This window comes from Poecilia formosa, unplaced genomic scaffold (assembly GCF_000485575.1).
Source record: "Poecilia formosa unplaced genomic scaffold, Poecilia_formosa-5.1.2 Scaffold48, whole genome shotgun sequence".
NCBI lineage: Eukaryota > Metazoa > Chordata > Actinopteri > Cyprinodontiformes > Poeciliidae > Poecilia > Poecilia formosa.
The window spans coordinates 1,530,199-1,550,743 of record NW_006799987.1 but is presented as its reverse complement, the minus strand read 5'-3'; the positions used below and the strand labels follow the sequence as shown (position 1 = coordinate 1,550,743).

Below are 20,545 nucleotides of genomic sequence, written 5' to 3'. Positions count from 1 at the left end.
GCACGCACGCACGCACGCACGCACGCACGCACGCACGCACGCACGCACGCACACACACACACACACACACACGCATGCACACACACACACACACACACAGCAGTTTGTTTCTTTTTCTATTGGATTAATTCTGTTTTATCAGTCAGTTTTACTCATTTTTCCCTCTAATCCTGAAGCCTTCATGTTCATCGTCTTCAGTTCCATTCTTTAACGTTTCAGATCTGATGTGTCAGCATCCGACTGTGAACATTTGGATTAAATCACAATAAAAGCCACAGCAGCTGCTGAAAGGATTCAGATTTACCTGCCAGAAGATGGTGTCTATCGTGCTGCCCAGGAAGCCTTCTCTCGTTTCAGACGACAGCAGCTTGGGGCCCAGAATCGTCATGAACTCCTCAAAGTCAACCTGTCCATCACCTGAAAGAGGATGGACATTTATTTATGTTCTAGTTTTGTTCTTTCAGCATTAAGGGGTTTTTTTCCTGTGGATTGAAAGGTTGAAAGGAGAAGCAGCATTCAGCTTTTACGCAACAAAAATCTGGAACAAACTTCCAGAAAAGTGCGAAACAACCAAAACACAGAGTTCATTTAAATCAAAGTTAAAACTCACCTGTTAGAGCTGCTTTTGATTAATAATACCTGGAACACTGACCAACATATCTGACATTAAAATATAATGTTTGGTTTATAAATTGTTGACTTCATGTTGTTTTTGTTGCTTTTTATTTTTGTGTTTTTACAAAGTAAACCAATTTGAACTGCTATGCTATGCAGACTGATTGATTGATTAAAAATGACCAAAAATAAGTAAAATTTCAAAGTGCACATTGCAAAAACACAAAATCTTACCAAGTATGTTTGATCTAGCTTCTAGTTCAAATACCTTAGTACACTTGAAATAAAGCAAAACTACAAGTAAATTTTAAACAAGATATAGAAACCTGTTTGATGTAAATGATTACATTAAGCTGATGAAAACATTTTTGTTCCAATGAAAGATTATCACTTATAAACTGGGAAAAATAAAAGTTAAATAATTTTCCAATGAAACTAGAACTTTTTCTTCAATATTAAAGAATTATTGACTTAAAACAAGCTCTTATATCCTGTATTTTTGCAGTAAAAATCATTTTATGAGCAGCTCATTTAGTTTTTTTGCATTTTGAAGTTCTGCTTAGAAACTTCTGAATTTCCAGCAGAGCAAAATGTGAATTTCTACCATTTTTAACTGGTCTTAATATTTTGGGTTTTGTCTTTGCTGCCAGTGATTCTTTGCTTTCGTCTAAATCTGTGCCGCTCTGTCGCATCAAATCGCCCCAAAACTGCAGTGAATTTATAGATAAAATGTGGATCTGAATATGAATCTGCCATGTGGGTTAAATCTCTCTGATCTGATTGCACTACCCACACCATCAGCATGCGGCATTAGTGTGTGAGCTTCTTTAATATGAATAATACAGTAATGACTAAAATAGCTCTGTGCTTAGCCGTCTGCACAAACCTATTTGTCACAGCACCCAGTATCCAGTACCTGCACTGCATGCAGATTCAGCCGCAGCACCTAAATATTCATTAATCTTCACTAAAAACAACAGAATTTTTACTGAAAATGTAAAATATTGAAGCTACAAATTAAAAATATGAAAAAAATAAATATTCTGTTAAGTTTTTGTATCAGATTTTGTTTGTTTTTGACTAATCTGTGTAAACCTTGTAAGCTACCAATACTAACAGGACTGTGTGTTTGAAAATGGTGGAAATACTTATAAATTAACAAGCTAACATTGTAATAAAATGACATGGAGTGTGTTTTGTAATCATTTTTGAAACTGAAACAGTAATGTTTTGTTATGCCCTTTCATGAAAGCTACTAAACGAACAGTGTGCAGCGCAGCCTAACGCTGTGGAACAAATGTGAACCTTTTTTTTTACTAAACACATCATGGATGCTGGGTCTCATTTTGTAGGCACTGTTTGTGACAGCTCAACATTCGGCACAAAGTCACTGAGTCACTTTCTGTGTCCGTCACAGTCAAAGCCACCTGCTTTTCACGTCTTTTTTCCACTACATCTCATCTGGCCAAAATATAATCACCAAAATCCAATCCCAGTCGTCTGCTAATGTCATCCCTCTCTTTAATGCCGTCTCTCTTCCTACTAATTATCATGTGAATGCTCAGACTTAAATTTAAAAACTTTTCCAAACTCTGGTGATGAATCAAGGCTGCAGCTTAAAATTAGCTTCATGAATTTAAAACAATGTACAACACCTCTTTATTGAAGTGATAAATAATGCAGTACAATAATGTCTGGAAGAAAGTAAGTGGTTCAGAAGGTAAAAAGGTTGTCAGGGATAAAAGAATATCTAAACTACTGCAAAAACACAAAATCTTACCAAATAATTTTGGTCTAATTTCTATTGCAAATATGTTGTTACACTTGAAATAATACAAAACAAACATGAGTAAGTTGTCAGCAACATACAGGAATTTGTTTTAAGTTAATATTTCCTTAATATTGATGAAAAAGTTATAATTATAACTTGGGAAAAATGTCTTGTTATAAGTGAAATAACCTGCCAGTGGAAGATTGGCATCAATACTAAGAGATTATTTACTTAAAACCAGCTCCTAATATCTTGCTAAAAAAGTTACTTGTAAGTTAGTTTGTCTTATTTCAAGTGTACTGAGAGATTTACAGTAGAAACTAATCAAAAATACTTTGTAGTATTTTGTGTTTTTGCAGTGCTCTGAATATCCTCTATAAGCTGTCAGGCACCTTTATTTTAACTGGTGTTTGTCTCAGACTTTGCTTGATACAAATAATACTTTCAGAAAAAAGTTCTATTTGTCCTGGTATAATGTTCCACTGCCCCGTTACCTAGCAACCCCAGCCGAGCCCAGGCTGTTACCTAGCAACCAAGTTCTAGTTCCACTGGCAGATTATTTCACTTACATCAAATGAAATAACCTGCCAATGGAACTAGTATTTTTTCATCAATATTAAGTAATTCTCGACTTAAAACGTTCACATTTTCTGTGACGTACATGAAAACAAGCTACTATAATTTAATGCAAAGTTACTTTTAAGTTACTGTTGTCTTACTTCAAGTGCACTAAGACATTTGCACTAAAAGCTGTACTTGGTAGTATTTGGTGTTTTTGTGACTGTTTGTACAACAATAAGCTGTTTTCCATTTGTGGAGGTGATGCAGAGTGAAGACGTTTGTGCGGCTGAGTGCGGCCATGACTCACCGTCCATGTCGAGTCTCTGCATGATGATGGCCAGCTCCACCTCACTGGGCATGTACCCCAGAGACCTCATGGCCATTCCCAGCTCCTGCTTGGAAATGAACCCGTTTCCATCACGATCCAGCACCTTAAACGCTTCCCGGATCTCTGCCAAACAAACAACAAATCCACTCAGTCAGTAAGCAGACCTCATCCTTCCTGCTTCAAGGCTGCAGGGAAAAAAGGTGGTTTTTTAATTTATTTATTTATGGATTTCATATTTTGTCCTCTGCGTTTTGGGATTTCTCTTCTGCTCGTCTGCTCTCCTCTCGCCCTTTGCTCCCTCTCCTTCCTGCCTGACCCAGCTTCCTCGGCGCTCTTATGCAATTGGCCTTGCACCACTGCCTCAAGTTAACAAGATCAATTCCAGCCATTGATTTATTTTCTACACCTGCTTCCACAGCCGCCGTCTCCTCTGGTCAGGCTTTCACAGTTGGCCCTCGCTGAGCTGCTTTTTCTGTTCCACCCATTGAGTCACATTTACAGAACATTTTCTTACCTTCCAGGTAGCTAATCATCCAACGCTACAATGAACAGATGAGAGTTTTTTTTCTCTGGGCATCCAGTCTCTTACAGCCCGAGTTAAACATCTGACCTTCAGGAATTTTCTTTCTCTAAAAGCATTTAGAGAGTAAAATATACATTAATATTAAAAAATTTAACTAATTGTGTTGATAATGTTGGAGTTATTTACTCACCTGCACAGAATCAAACTGTGAAAATATGAAAATAATTGTATCTTTCATGACACACAAAAAATGTAACCTCAGATAAATTAAACACATTTTATGAACTTTAAATGTTTTCAAATTACAACATTTTTTATTGATTCCACAGGTAAATTAAATAAATATTTCAGCTTTTCCTGTGTTAATCAGCCGCTCCCTGCTGATTAACACCCTGTTGCCATGGTTACACATCACAACAACTGATTAAAGCTTAAAAGGTGCAATCAGAAAACAACCCAGAACCAGAGGAAACAGCTGCCCCCCCCCCCCCAAAAAAGAAGCAATTTTTACTCCAGAAATGGTGGAATGAAAGATTCAGAAAAGAAAATCTGGATGAAATATGGATCTGAATATGAATCTGCCATGTGGGCCAATAAACTCTCGTCGCACTGGCCCTTGAAGGCATAAAGTCCCATTTTATAACTCAATCAAGTTGTTGCCTTCAGTTGTTATAAAAGTGTTATATCTATCAAACATGGCTTAAAAAAAATCTGTCTTCCAAATTGGATGCCTTGAAATTGGGCCTCTGTCTCTTTAAGAAGCTCCTGCTCTTTTCAGCACTTCGCCTACAGCTCGTCATGACAACAAGCTTCTCATTCTGCCATTTACAACCATTAAAAGAATAACAAGAAGAAGCTCAGCAAAAATGCAGTTCCACCAGTTGTTTGCTAATTATTGCTGCCACTAGTCTAGAGGAGCTGAGTGAGACCAAGCGCTTAGGCACCCTGAATGGTTGCCATGGAGATTAAAGGATTTCTCGAACACGCGTGGAAAAAACCTAATTAACACTCTGGGTATACTTTTGAAGTAGGAATAACATTATAACATGAAATAAAGCTAAAAACTTTACATAACAACCCAAGTTCAACAAATTGATATTACTAATATATAATCATCTTTTTGTCTAAAATAAAGTAGATTCTTCTACAAAAATGTCAAAATAAAGCAAAAAATATCCAAAAACAAATGTGAGGAAGATAAATAACTAAACTAAGCTTTAAAATGTTTCCATAAAATTGCAGCACCAGCTCAGTTACGGCTTGGCGATCAGCAGCCTGGATGGCGGCTGATCACAGAGCGGCTGGCTGGAACCGAAGCCGAGTCGGATGGACCTGGCAGGTGGAACCAGGTCTGCAGCATTCCCTCAGGTTACCACATCCTGCTAATCCCTTTCACTTTGGAAAGGTAGTCCAGATTACACCAACAATCCAGCGAGGCAGTTCAGATCAGCCATTCAACAAACTGGAGCCATTCAAGCGCTTAAAATTTAATTACTCCCAGTTAACAGCAAGGAAATTACTCCTACATAAACAGAAATACGATTTACTCAGCATACAGCAAAACTTTTGGTTTAAATATAAATTATTACAACTTATTCCATTAGTTTTCCTCTGTCGTCACATTTTGCTTCCCAGCATGTTTTTAACTTACTAACAAAGCTGAAAACATAATACAAAGTTTCTGTGACTCAAAACTGGTAAATAAAAGATTAAAAGCTTTTTAATAAACAGGAACGAAAGAATTTACTGGTCAAACTGTGTTGATGCTCATATTAGCTTGAAATGATGGGAAAGCAGCTAATCAGCTAATCCAGCAAGGCGCTAACAGCTCAGCTAATTTTGTTTTGGTTTTTTTAGCCTAACTTTGAACATTTTCTGCTCATACCTTACATATGGTTTTTTTTTAGATAACGAGTTACTTTCACATTTTTCACGTGTCGAGTTCATTTCCAGGTTTCTCAAGATAACGAGTTCATTTCGTGATTGCTTTCTCGAGATAAGTTAATTTCTCGTTTTCCACATATATTTTTTCCAGATATTTTTTAGCAACAGAGTTAATTTCGCATTTCCTTGAGATGACAAGTTAATTTCCTGATTGTTTTCTTGAGATAATGAGTAAATTTTCAGTTTTCCACATATTTCTTTTCCTGATGGTTTTCTTGAGATAACTTAATTTCACAGTTTCTTGAGTTCATTTCTCGTTTTCCGCATATAAACATCTTTTTCATAAGATAACAAGTTAACTTCACATTTTCTCAGGATAACGAGTCCATTCCCCGTTTTCCCGCATGTACGTTTTCTAGACGGTTTTCTTGAGTCAGTCTTAGAAAACAAACGTTGCCGTGCATTTAAAGGCACTGAACTGTGTTGAAGTGTTTAGATCCTTTTCCTGAGCCGATTCTCGGAAACATCTCACTGGTACACAGATGAATCAGCTGCTTCACTCGCTGCTCACCGAGTAATAATGCAATCAGTAGAGGAGTCAGCGGACTTCACTGCGCTTTAATAAATGCATATTTCACAAGTGAGCCTGCAGATCAGAGAGGGAGGCTGGTAAGAAAAGGCTGACAGGCATCTGGTGTTTTTTAAATGGGGTGGAATGTCACGTCTCTGCAGAACACTGACTGTGTGCCATGCATGAACACGCTGCTGTACACTGAATAATATCAGACTGCAGACTGGAATAGATGATTACCTCCGTCTTTCTGCAAACCTCACAGGCAGCAGAAACGTTCAAGGCTTTTCTCATCGACTCCACAAGTTTAGATAAAAACCCCAACAGAGATCAAAACGTTTAAAAACAGGAGTTATGGCTGAAATGGCTGCTCACAAATCAATGAAGCTCGAAATGAGAACGTAAAATTTGACTTCAAGGGGGAAATGTTATGCAAAATTCACATTGTTTGTGTTTCCATTTGTTTTCCTACTGCTTCTAAAAACAGCACAAGGTTTTTGTCAATAATGTTTTTCCATAAAGTTATTCTTAAACCGCTGAATGTTGAACTTTTGAATTGACTTTGTAAGTTATTGACGTTGAATCTGAACATAATTTATCTCAATCTGGAGACATAAAATCACTTTAATGTAAAAACAGAATATCTGACAGAAACAGGAATGTTTTTAAAACTAACTTCAGCTGCTTCTGAAGCCGAAGAGTCAAACACTCCGTCTTGAAAACGAATCTATGTTTTCCTGTTTTTGATTAAATGGTGTTTGGTTCCTACGTTTCCTCTGAAACACATTTTACACATTTCATTCTGTCACCGAAAAAATATTGGAAGTCTCCTTTCATCCGTCATCCTGAATGATGCTGGGAAACTTGGCCATGCCTTCATCTCTGACAGGCTGCTGCAACTCTGTCGAGATTTCAGTGAAAATGCCCAAAAAATGCATTTAATAACGAAGAGTGGCAATTATGTGCACCATTTTACTGTCCCTCCATTGGCTCTCTGGTAATATGACATCAGGGTCACTGTACATCGAAACAAAAAGAGCAAATTTCCTCAAAAAACTCAAAAATATTCAGTTTTAGCTCAGAAATTTTCTAGAAAAAAAAAAAACATGGAATTTTGAGTTCAAAAAGTCAAAATTTGTGGAAAAAAAACTCAAAAAATTTTAGATTAACATCAGAAATTTTTAGATTCATCTTTCTTTTCTAGAAGCACTTGGAAGTTTATTAATGAAAAAAATCGTGGAAATTTATCAGTTTGAAAAGTCAAACATTTGTGTTGAAAAAACCTCAGAATTTTTTTAGATTAATACCAGAAATATTCTACAAAAAACTTGGAAGTTAATAAGTCTGTAAAATCTAAAAGTTTCTAGAATTTATTTTTGCTAAATTAATCTCAGAAATTTTCTAGAAAGATTTGAAAATTTATGACTTTTAAAAGTCAAAAATTTGCTACAAAAAAAATCTCAAAAATTTTAAGATTAATATCAGAAATATTCTGGGAAAACTCTTTAAAGTTGATGAGATTGCAAAGTTAAACATTTGCAAGAAAAAATTCAAACTTTAATATTAATCTTATAAATTTTCAACAAAAAACACTGAAATTTATCAGCTTGAAAAGTCAAAATGTTCTCTAAAAAACCTCAGAAATGTTCAGATTAATATCAGAAGTTTACTTTGAAAAGTCAGAAATCTGCTAAAAAATATGTCCAAAAATTCAGACATTTTGGGATTAATCTCAGAATATGTCTAGAAAAAAACTTTAAAATTTCTGAGTTTGAAAAGTCAAAATTTGCTAGAAAAAAATTCTGAAATTTTGAGATATCAGAATTTTTCTAGAAAAAATCTTGAAATAAAAAGTGAAAATGTTCAACCTTTGAACTTTTAAAGAAAACATGACAGCATTAAACATATAATTTGTATTTCTGTTAAGTAAGTCTCAGATAATCTCATAATTTGCTTCTGTCTGCCTGAGCCAAATAATCACCGGTCTGAAAATAATCCAATCAATCAGCTTATTATCTTCATGCTGCTAAATGAGTTGGAACAGCTTAAATGGAGCGTGAATTATGAATTGTGTCATGAAGTTACAGACAATGTTTTGGTTGCGTTTATAGAGATAATTAGAGGCCGCAGTCTGTGACAAGCTGCGTAAACGTGGCATCACTTTTACCTTTCAGACAGCTGGTCACGATGCTCTGTAACCACCACCACCATCATCATCATCATCATCATTCTGCAGAAACACAACATTTCTCCGCATGCAAACACATAAAAGCTTAACCACCAGCCACATACAGAGCATGCAGATAATTTCCCCCTGCGCTGAAATGAGTGTTTCATGCATAAATCTAGCAGTGACTCAGGCTTTTGTTGAGCACTTTCCTCTGTCTGGAACAAAACAACCCGGGCTCCGTTTGTATATCCTAATAACTCAGTCTGCTTCATGAACAAATGCTATCCATCAAGACTCGCAGCAACTCAAACGTTCAGCGACTCTCCAGCTGAACTCTGACATTTGGTACAGAAATGTTTCCACATGTCTGGTAGAAAAATCAGAAAGTCTGAGATTAAATTTCCTGTTTAAAGTTTCCTCCCTTATTCTGCCAAATAAAACACATTATTAGGGCTGTTGTAAACGAATATTTTAGTAATCGAGTAATCTATCGATTATTCTTACGATTAATCGAGTAATTGGATAAAAAAAATTATAAAATGAAATATTGGTAAATCTGGCATAATACCGGTGTTACTATCAGATATCAATATCAGTCCAATTTTTCATATTTGAGCATCCCTAACAGTTGCTTTTTTGTAGTTTAGAAAACTAACCTGTAACAATAATAGCTCACTTTCTAAGTTAACCAGAAGAAAAGTTATAGAAAAATCTGAAATTATATTTAATTTAATAACAAAGAGGCAGGTTCACAAATATGCTTATAAAAAATGTCTACAATCCAGCTTTTAGTTTATGTATTCATCTTCAGTGAGTTTAATAGATTAATTAAACTCACCTTGCCACCTAACCTGTCACGCTTTGGGTTTGAAAATACGGGAAATGCCGCCTGGAGTGGGAGGAGAGGGCGAATGAACGAACATGGGGTGGAGGGGAGGAAATAGACCAGCGGACTGATGAACCGTTAGACCGGGGGACGAACACGGGGGGAAGCAATACGGGATATTTACGACACCTTCACTGGTCACACTCAGAAACTCATCTACCAGCCATGTACGATGCGCTCCGCCACCCGTTTCTTCAGACCGGGATATGAAATTTATTGTGCGGTTCGTCGGTAAAGCTACATTTACACGGTAAGCATCAGCTACTCAGCCGCCCGCCCTGTTCAGGCTATCCGCTCACCTCAGCGCTCTTCCCGCCGTTCGCTTTCAACCAGCAGCCCCGGAGGAGAAATGCTGCCGTACTCCAGGCATTCCCCCAGTCATTTTAAGGATGCTTATTGGTTCCCCAAAAACGATAAAAAGTCGGGCATTATCATCAATCAATAAAATCCCCACGGGCCAATCTTGAAGATTGGACTTTATGCCGCTGAGACTTAGCTTTTGTCAACAACTCAGAGGCGGAAGTGAGAGCTCCGCGCAACGCAAATGAAGTCCCGGCCGGAACACGGTGCGCTAACTAATAAAACATAAATTAACGAAGCTTCGAGGCAGGTAAATTTTCCTCGAGGAATTTTAGTAATCGAGGTACTCGAATCATTCGAGGAATCGTTTCAGCCCTACACATTATGGGATATAAAGGCCTGACATCATGTTTCTTTGGAGACTGCTGGGATCTCCTCGCATTAACACGACGTTTGACCTTTCTGAGGCAACATCTAGGTCACCGTCTTGTAAACACACCTGGTAGAAAAACGGATCTGTCGGGACAGGTTTGACTGGACTCCCAGCAGGAGTCCAGTAAAGACGACGCGCCTCGCTGCTGTCAGACGTGCATAAGATAAACCAGGCCTCATCATTTTCTACCAAGCAGCAGCTGCAGCAACAGCAGCAGCCGCAGTAGCAGCAGCTGCAGCAGGAGCCGCAGTAGAAGCAGCTGCAGCCGCAGAAGCAGCAGGTGCAGCAGCTGCAGCAGCAGGTGCAGCAGCAGAAGCAGCAGGTGCAGCAGCAGAAGCAGCAGGTGCAGCAGCTGCAGCCACAGTAGCAGCAGCAGCCGCAGCAGCTGCAGCAACAGCCGCAGCAGCAGCCGCAGTAGCACCTGCTGCAGCCGCAGAAGCAGCAGCTGCAGAAGCAGCAGGTGCAGCAGCCGCAGCCACAGTAGCAGCAGCAGCCGCAGTAGCAGCAGCTGCAGCCGCAGCAACAGCCGCAGCAGCAGCTGCAGCAGGTGCAGCAGCAGAAGCAGCAGGTGCAGCAGCCGCAGCCACAGTAGCAGCAGCAGCCGCAGCAGCAGCTGCAGCAAAAGCGTCCGGCCGGTGGTGGCCGTCGATGGAAAGTTTTACGTCTTTCTTAGACTTTTATGACTGTGTGTCTTTCTTTTCATGCCTAATTCACACAGCGAGATTTTAAAATTTGACCCTAAAAATTTAAAAAGTAAACTTTCTAGAATATCCAGCTGTGTTTCCATTGAGTATAAAATTGTGGAATTTGACCTTTTAAAGTAAATTTGCTTAGAAAAAAAACACTAAGATGACTTTTTTGGCCGTATCAAAATTGGTTTATTTTGCAAAACTGCAATAGAGACACACACTCTTTTTGCTTCGCATTAGTCACATGATCAACAAATGGATGTTGCCACTGATGCAAACCATGAAGAAGAAAGGATGATGGAGGATGATGTTTTTAATGACTCATGAACAAACTTATTCAGATGTGATTTTAACTACAATTCTTATTTAATGGAAAGACTGCAATTGCAACATTTTTTTTATGTTTTTGCACTAGCAGAATATTTTTAAAGCATATTTGTAATGGATACGCAGCTTCTGAACGTTTATTTAGATTTTTTCCTTCAATGTCTCTTTAGGGTCTCCATACCTGAGAAACTTTGAACATGACAATAAAATAAAAAATATTAGTTACACTGCAAAAGCACAAAATCTTACCAAGTAATTTTAGTCTAGTTTCTAGTACAAACATCTTAATATAGTTGAAATAAGTCAAAACTAACTAATAAGTAACTTTTTAACAAGAAACGGAGCCTTATTTTAAGTGAATGATTTTTTAGTATTGATGAAAAAGTTTTAGTTTCATTGGCAGCAAAAAAATCAGCTTATAGTCTGGGAAGATGTCTTGTTATATGTTAAATAATCTGCCACTTTTTCATCAGTATTAAGAAATGATTTACTTAAAACAAGCCCTGAAGGCACGAACGCCCCGCTTTCTGATTGGCTAAACATCACCTACAAAAACACACATTTACTTATTTAGATCTGGATCATATTAAATTTATTCCTCTGATTTTTTTTCTTTAATAGATTTAGTCAGTGAATTTTTCCACTTTTTTGACATGATAAGTATTCCGTAGAAACAAACCCCTGCTGTAGCAATAGCAATCAATCCATGCACAGCTTACAAAACAACAAAAGAAATCTTGAAATGAATCTGCCAGAAGTGAGGCGCCTCAGTCTGAGGATCCAAATGATTCAAGGACATAAAGATTTGTTTGTTCTCCACACGAAACCTTGAAATGTGATTCTCTCAAATTGGAAAACCAAGAGACATAAAAAGACACAAAAATTGATCCCAACATTGATCCAGACTGACACGGTTGTCCTGGCACTTAAAACACAAAATCATTAAGAGTAAAACCCAGTGTGATGCTTCTTTCATTTGAGAAACAAATACATTCCTGCCTGTCTGCTGCCGCAAACGCAGAAAACTGAAGTAAATTCAAAGTTTTTGCGCATAATGAAGCCGATTCTGATTAAATAAATCCACCAGTTGCTTTTCCGCCACAGTTTGAGATCAACTAACATATATTTTTATAACCGTAAGTCTGTGAAAATGACTTTACGTTTGGAAAAATTTGAATAAAATAATTTAAATGAAGTTAATATCCCTTCACGCCATCCTGAGGTCAAACATGCAGCTGATATTTGATCTGCATAAAACATGAAGACAAAAGCTTCCCTTGATGTTTGCCTACTTTTATAAATGTCATGTTTAATGCAGCAGCCTCGCTGAAAAGAGCTGCATCCACGACTCGACTACAATACCAAACAGGAGAGATTTTCTTCTGCTGCAAATGAAACAAGAAAACAAATCAGAAGGTTGAACGTCTGTCAGCAGAGTTGTGCCCACACTGGCCTTTCTCAAAGGTTCTGGGCAGAAAGAAAATGTCAGATATGAGTAACAGAGCCTGGCAGGAGAAATAATACAGTTAAAACTCAAACCTCAAACTTTAATGTATTTTATTTTTACAGAAAATAAAAATGAGTTTGAATATAGTTTTAGATACAAACTAGATTTCTGACTGTTGTTTGCAGAGCTGCTGAAGTTCAGTCGGATTAGACTGAGGGCCTCTGTAGATGTAGACTATCTATTTATTTAAGGTCTGTACTTTGACTAGGCCTTTGTAACACATGTATTTACTTTGCTCTAACACATCTAAAGGAAATGCATGAATTAACTCTCCAGCTTGGAGTCCTGCTGATGAGCTATTGTTTAATGTAGATTTAGACCCTGATTTATTCTTTTGTATCTCTGGGTGTCGATCCAGAGTTTTAGTTTTAGTTTCCTCCAGTCTTAGCTCTGCTGACTCCAGCAGGTTTACTTCCAGGTGTTTTCACACCTCAGTCGGGCAGATTCGGTTCGATCCGAGATCAAAGTTGCAACATTTGCTCCATTTTTAGCGACTGCGGTTCTCTTTCACGCTGCAGTCAAACCAACCAAACCATTTGAAAAACCTGTTCCCCCTGCTCCCCTCTGGGGGCGCTACTCCAGGAAACAACATGAAAACCGCTGAAGAAGTCGCCGAGCGCAACTTCCTGATTCACAAAATGTAAACACAAACGGAGTGGCATCAGATTTTAGGATTTCTCTTTTGTCTTTGATTAAAGACAACAAATCATTTCTCCCACTAGCGCTAAGCTAATGCATTTGTTCTTTTTGTATTTACCCAGAATGCCCTGCGCTGTAGTCTACTTCCTGTTTTTGGAGCGGTCTCCAGTCTGCTTGGCATTCACATATACATTCTAACCGAACCGAACCAGAGTTCACATCAACTGAACTGAGACCGAGGTTTTTATCAGATTGTTTTGGTCTGCATCGGAGTTTGATTTCGCATTCACACCTCCCCAAACGAACCGGACTTTCTAGGTAAACGAACTAAAGCTCAACTAAACCAAACTAAACACAAGTGAATACTGTCTTACACGCTTTCTGTTTCTGCATGATCTTTATGATTCTGTTTGTTTTCTAAACTTTTCTTTAAAAACCCAGAGTCATGATAAGATTACGTTAAAACGTTTATATTTACTAATTAGGTGACTTCTGAAGGAAATTGATCATAACTGAAAGTGTGACAGTGAACAGAGCAGACTAATAAAACCTTTAGACATACACTGCTTTCTCAAAACCAAATGACGTTTGTGGTTGCAAAATGTTTAAAAGTTCAAAGTGTAGTTGTGCAAAGGTTTGAAAACATCCTAAAGGTTTCTTAAATACGGTAAAAACTGGAGCAGTTTCCAGTTAAACTGTAACAACAGATCCAGAAGACAAAGGCGACCGGATCTTCTCCTGCTTTGTCTTTTCCTTCGTGGTTTACTCCGTGACTGAGAACCAAAACTTTTAAGGATTCTGAAGGCTTAGCATTGACGACGTTACAATTTTAGACAGAAAATGGTTAGAAATACGCTTCATTACGTCGTGTGAGAAAATGGGACGCAGATACAGAGCGCTAATGAAGAAACAGTACATTAGTTTCAACTTTCCCAGGGAAAACGTTACATTTCGATCAGAAAGAAAAAACCTTGTGGAAGCACATTTACGTCTTCATCTTGCAGCACTAACGTAGTCAGGTTACAGGCTGGTTATTCTTCCAGGATTTATACTTAAAGTTATCCTTTCCGCCTATCTTGCTGCTCTATAATTGGTTGTTATAAATAAAAGCTGACACTGATGCAACCTGCCTCTGAATGACTGACATGGATGTCAACTTTTAAAGCCATTATCCAGACGGTAAGGAGACCGCAGGCTCTCCCCGAAGGCAGCAGCAGCTTCTGCTCTCAGATGGGAAATTAACCAGATGAATGATTTTACACTTTCAGCCAAAAGGCAGCCAGCGCGAGGCTTTTAATGACCTGCACAAACACTGTAAATCGCCTCTTTAAGTATTGCAAAGCAGTAAGTGGTAAACATACAGATTGTTTGAACTGAAACAGGAAATCAGAGGGAAAAAAATGTAAATAACTCCAAACACAGCTGGACGGCAAACAGCTGCTCAACATTTTAATCTCCAGATTTATCAAAGTTTGACATAAATTCCCATCTGCAACCCGACTTTTCATTAATTCCTGTTGTTACTTTACCGAAAAAGCTGTTACTGAGTAAATTAACTGTTGCATTTACATAAATATAGTACGGAAGACAGTAAGGGCCAAAATAAAGACTTCTGTCAATTTATGTCAAAATCCAAATAAACAACCAAACATTCGTAGGAGTTTATCAGTGATGATGTTAGGATATGAAAATAATCACTTAACATGCACTTTATACATTTTGTCCAAAATTTACTTGGTAGATTTGAGTTTAAAAATTAAATTTGTTTAAATAATTCTGATTCTGAGAAAAAAGGAAAAAAAGATGTTAAAATCAGAATTTTGAGAAAAAAGTCAGAATTCTGAAATCAAAGTAAGAATGTAATAAATGTTTTTTAAAAATCCCATTAAAAAAATTCAACATGTATACGGTGTAGTAGCTGTAAAAAATAATTATGTGCTATGGTTATATTTTATTTTTTTCTAATATTTTAGCACTTTAGATGCAATGTAAAAAAAAAATTCTGATTTACAGTGAAATATTGGCAGCTGTGGTTACCAAACTTTTACATATAAATACCGTATTTATATGGTAAAATTTTAGATGCCGGTATTTTAGTGGGTTTTTTAGTGTTGGAGTAACTGTCATCAAATGAATTATTTCCCCTTGCAGATTAATAAAGTCTTTCTGATTCTGATTTAAACATTTCTGATGTTTTAAAATGGTAAATTTTGAGTTTAAAGTCAGTTCGTTTACTGGCGTTTAGCAAAAATATAGAAAATAAGTTTCCCAGCTAACGGTCAGATTGAAGAACATTTCTTTTTTTTAAGTTGAATAAAGCTGCAGAGAGGAACCCGCCTCTCAGTCTTTTGGTTAACATGTTTGTTCAGTATTTATTTAAACTGCAGGACTTTTCTAATGCAGTTTGGACGTCTGGGTGGATCATTATTCAGCTTTTTGACATTCCAAGTTGGTGGGAGTGTGTAAGATGAGTCACATGTTTCATCTGCTCGACCTGCCTCTGACTGTCAGACATGTTTTCAAATTCCCAACTTCTACTTCCTTTCATCTTTCTGGCTTTGAAGCCTGGATTTTATCTTCCTGCTGCCCATCGAACATTTGGGTTCAGGTGAGAAGTAGAGTTTCCTGCGCAACCAGCAATATCTGCGTTTCCATTTATCATGTCAACAAACTTATTCACGTGTGATTTTAATTGTTTTTCTTACTTAATGGGAACAGCACAACCGTGAAATTATGTTTTTTCAGAGTTTTGCGCGTTTTGTGATGGAAACTCGACTAAGAATGCAGCAAGTGGTTTCTGGATGGTAAGTCAACAACAACAGCAGCCATTGTACAGCGCATACAGCGGTAAAACCAGCTGAACAAACGTGCTGGAGCTCAACTTGGGTTGCTAGGTAACGAACTGGGCTTGGCTTGGGTTGCTAGGTAACGGCGCAGTGCCTGAAGTTACATTGCAGAGGTTTTTGAAACGGCTCATTTTCCAGACACCAAAATACAAACTGACTGCCAAAAAAATAGCTGGATAAAAATACTGCAATATGACAAGTTAACAAGCTTCTTCCATCAATAAATAAATAAATAATAAAAGCCTTTATCTAAAAACATATGTTACATATTTTAAAAATATACTTTATTGATCCCAAAGGGAAGCTAAGTAATATGAAATAATTATAATTAAATGATAGCATATTAAATAATATTTAAACAATTAAAAGCCATACATCACAACAGTTCACCATGGTACACAAAAGAACATGGGTGAATGGGTTAGAGTTACTAAACATGTTAAAAATTTAACTTGTCATTCAAGAAATAATGTTATTTTGTTTTATAACAAGTAAATATCAACTAAGAAACAAATAAGTTGCCGGATAATTAATGGACAGGAAGCAACGGCTTTAAAATTATAAAATTATCAGATATCTAAAAAATTAAACAAATCTGTACATGCAATGTGGTAATTTTTTTTAGATGGATCTAGTTTCTTCTAGGATTAATCAGTCTGATATACGTGGCGCGTTGGACAACAGCTGAAATGCTGATATCTGCAGCTTGAATTAAATTAGTTTTGTTTCACAGGAACTTTGGTAGGAATGTTTCCAACATGCACACAGTGGATGTGTGCAGTCAGGTAATGAAACCCAGGACTGTCCAGCAAACAGGAAGTGGCTGAGAGAGCCCCACCGCTGCACTTGGTGTTGGATGGACGCTGGAAATCATCTGAGTTTATAGAAACGTGTTGATGGGCCCCTCGCCTCACCGTCGGCCCGCATCGATTTCTGGTCCTCGAGTTTCTGTCTCAGGAAACTCAGTCGTTTGACGGTCACCTCGAGTATTAGGTTCATTTTTTATCGTGTTGGAAAAGATTTTGTTGTTCTGTTTTCTTCAGTTTGTTTCACAGACTTTAAAACATTGTGAATCAGTGGAGGAGAAAGGGTTTTATTTTAACAGTACTATAGACGTGAAGTTTGTTTAAAAGTGTGTATTTATTCCTTTAATTCATTTTTAGTCTAGTTGTTTCTCCAGACATTTGTTGGTGTTTTAAGTGACGCTGCTCTTGGCAGTTGGTGGTTACCATGGCAACCGGTAACCGATGGCTCCGCCCCCTTTTGTTGCTGTTGCTGCTCTGTGACTGTTGAACCTGTTAGGATCAGCTGTGGGTGTTTTTCCACAGTTATTATATTGTAACATATTTTTTGGACAAATTTAATCATATACAGCGCTTCATGAGCAATTTTGCCGTGTTCTGTATATGTTTTTAACTGTTAACATTAAAGTTTCATAAGTTTTTTTATTGAAAGAAACTGGTTTGGAAAAATGTTGATTTTGTTGTTTTTTGGTACTTATATGAATTATTGTCGTTTTGGTCCTTAAAGTACCAAAATTTCCACTTAACTTTATGGCTTGGTCCATCTGATGATGTAAATTTGATAAATTAAATGATTGATAATCAGTTACTCAGAACTTGAGTAGACTTTTTACCAAATATTTTTTAAATCTTACTTGAGTACAACTTTTGGATACTCTCCCCACAACTAAACCTATTTCAGCAAAGTACTGAAGTACAGAAACAAAGTACTGCTGGATGCTTCATGCATAAACAAACAGAACACATCTGTTAACTTCAGTCCTTTCCATTATATTAGAACGAAGTTGAGTAATTGTTGGAGGCACTAAAGACTCTGTTCCCCTTTCAGCCGTTTCAAAAACAAACTAATAACCTCTCAGCTCCAGGTGTTTCATGACGCCAGCATGGAGCGCCGTAAATCCTTTTGCAGTAATTATTCTGTTGACAGGCAGCAGTTAGCCAGTCGGAGTGTTTTCAAATGGAACCCGTATGAATCGTCTTCGCTCCCGACAATTTCCTACCTGCCAAACAACACAGGCCCGTTGAAACGAGGAATTCATACTTCGCAGGTTCCTTCATGCATATTAAAGCTCGACCCTGACAGAGTATCTGGCCATTACCGCGCGCCGCGCTGCCAATTTTCCAGGCGGCAGCTTAATGCCGCATCAGTGGATTAATATTTTTGGAATGAGGGGGGAAGTCTAGTTTGCTGGTGAGGCTGCCGCTGCTGACTCCAGCAGACGGTTATTGATCAGGTTTATGTTGTACAGAGCCGGGTGATTACTCTCAGACAGGCAGAAAACAAAAGGTTCATAAACGGAGAGCGAAAGAGCGAGAGGAGGCAAAGCAGAAATTATACAGGAAGACGGATCGTTCTGTGCTGCTGAGAGTTAAAAACAGACCGGGGTGAGTTTGTGCTGCACCGATTTAAAGTTTAAAACAAACCAAAGTTTTGTTTTTCTGTTTTTGACCTTTAAAAAACAGAATCTGGGTCGGTAACAACTTTTCTGCTTTTTACACTCACTGCAAAAACACAAAATCTTACCAGTTATTTTTTAACTAGTTTCTACTGCAAATATCTGCGTTTACTTGAAATAAAAACAAAGTCACTTTCAGCTTCTATGCAAGAGAAATCTGGAATAAACTTCCAGAAAACTGTAAAACAGCCGAAACACTGAGTTCCTTTAAATCAAAGTTAAAACCCACCAGTTTAAAGCTGTTTTGATTAATAGTTACTGGAACACAGAGCAACATATTTGATGTGTGTTGGTTATTTTTGATGATGACACTCGTCAAAATGTAATGTTTGGTTCCTAAACTGACTTTATGTTGTTTTTATGACTTTTTATTTTTGTTTTGTTACGTAAAGCACTTTGAACTGCTTTGTTATACAAATAAACTTGACTGATTGATTGACTAAAAGTGACCAAAGATAAATAACATTTTAAAGTGAACACTGCAAAAACACAAAATACTACAAATTATTTTGATCTAGCTTCTAGTGCAAATATCTTTGTTTACCTGAAATAAGACCAAACTAACTTAGGAGTAACTTTTCATACCTGAGCTTGTTTTAAGTCAATAATTCTTCATATTGATATGAAAGTATTAGATCGTTTGGGAGAACATTTATATTAAGACATTTTAAATGTAAAACAAGCTGCTATATCTTGCTGATAAGTTACTTGTAAGATATATTTGTCTTATTTCCAGAACATAAAGATGTTTGCACTGGAAACTAGATAAAAATACTTTTCTGTTTTTGCAGTGCTGTAGGTTTAGTACTTTGGAAAACAGAAATTTTCTTTAATAGAGTAATAACTTGTATGCACTGGGGCTTACATCTTCTTGCTAAATAAGTTTGTCCATGTTTATTTCCAAAGGGTTTTCCATTTTAACTCAACATTTCTGCTGCTTTTTCATTTCAGGCAGCGGTTTGCTGGCCGTAAGCTGGCATGAAGTGTAACAAAGAACAGAGCAAAGGTTTGTTTACTGTGATTAGTATGCAGCAGTGTGTTTCAGGTCCAGCCATTTTCCTCAAAGTGTTTTTTGTTTTTCACAGACAGGACGTGCTTGAGTTGCCTTGTGACAGTAAATTGGTTCCAAATTGGTAAAACAGTGACTAAAGCTCGCTTCGTCAGCTTCTGAGAGCAAAATCAGGTCGCCTTATTTCTCCCCTCAAAAACACAAATATTCACACAATAAATGCAAAGGCACCAAACAATGTGATCGCCTTGAGGCGAAGTGTTAAAGGCTGATGTGTGAGAAGCCTTACCATCGAGCTCCTCCACAGAGATGCTGGCCAGAACGTCGCTGTCGCTGTCGGACAGCGAGCGGCTCAGGTAGTTCCCCTTGTAGAGCAGACCTGCCGTCACATGGTGGAACGGCATCTTCTCTCTGACAGGCGACACAAACACGCAGTCAGACGGCTGCACACCCAGCTCCTCTGTTAATCACTTACACAGCATTCATGTTTTCAGGTTTCATAGCTACTCAGAAATCTTAAAAGTGCGGCCTTCTACTGGTTTTCTTCCAGAGTTGGGCTTTATGTTCTGCATTTAGGCCAGAAGGTATCGTGACCAGAGCAACTTCTTCCTTCCAGGTTTGTCGTTCCTCTAACAGGCTCATTTCTCTTGGCTTTCTTCTCTCCACTGATCCAAAAGAGGTTAGTGCTACTTAGTGATGTCACCAGGTGAGTCTGAGCCCAACAAGAACAGATAACTGCGCTCAAGTACAAGTAGCACTACTTCAACATATTTTCACTCAAGGAAAAGTAAAAAGAAGACGTCCAAGAAATCACCCAACTAAGAGTAAAAAAGTATTTGGTAAAAAGTTTACTCAAGTACTGAGTCAAAACATCAATCATTTAATATTTAAAAATGACATCATCAGACAGACAAAATATAAATTAAGTGGACATTTTGGGATTTTTATAAGGACAAAATGACAATAATTCAAACAAAAAACTTTTTTGCATAAGTGTCAAAACTGTC

At 37.5% G+C, this 20,545-nt stretch overlaps 1 protein-coding gene across 5 annotated transcripts in view; it reads right to left on the bottom strand.

Moving 5' to 3' along the window:
- The window catches only part of caln1 (calneuron 1), a 63,947-nt gene that overhangs the window by 29,774 nt on the left and 13,628 nt on the right, over positions 1–20,545 (bottom strand). For all 5 annotated transcript variants that reach the window (XM_007552413.2, XM_007552414.2, XM_016671646.1 and 2 more), the window contains 3 exons: positions 19,828–19,949; positions 3,255–3,398; positions 305–417 (listed from right to left, as the gene is read on the bottom strand). In XM_007552413.2, coding sequence (XP_007552475.1) covers positions 305–417; positions 3,255–3,398; positions 19,828–19,942 — 372 coding nt within the window. In that variant the 5' untranslated portion in view covers positions 19,943–19,949. The remainder of the gene's footprint in view (positions 1–304; positions 418–3,254; positions 3,399–19,827; positions 19,950–20,545) is intronic.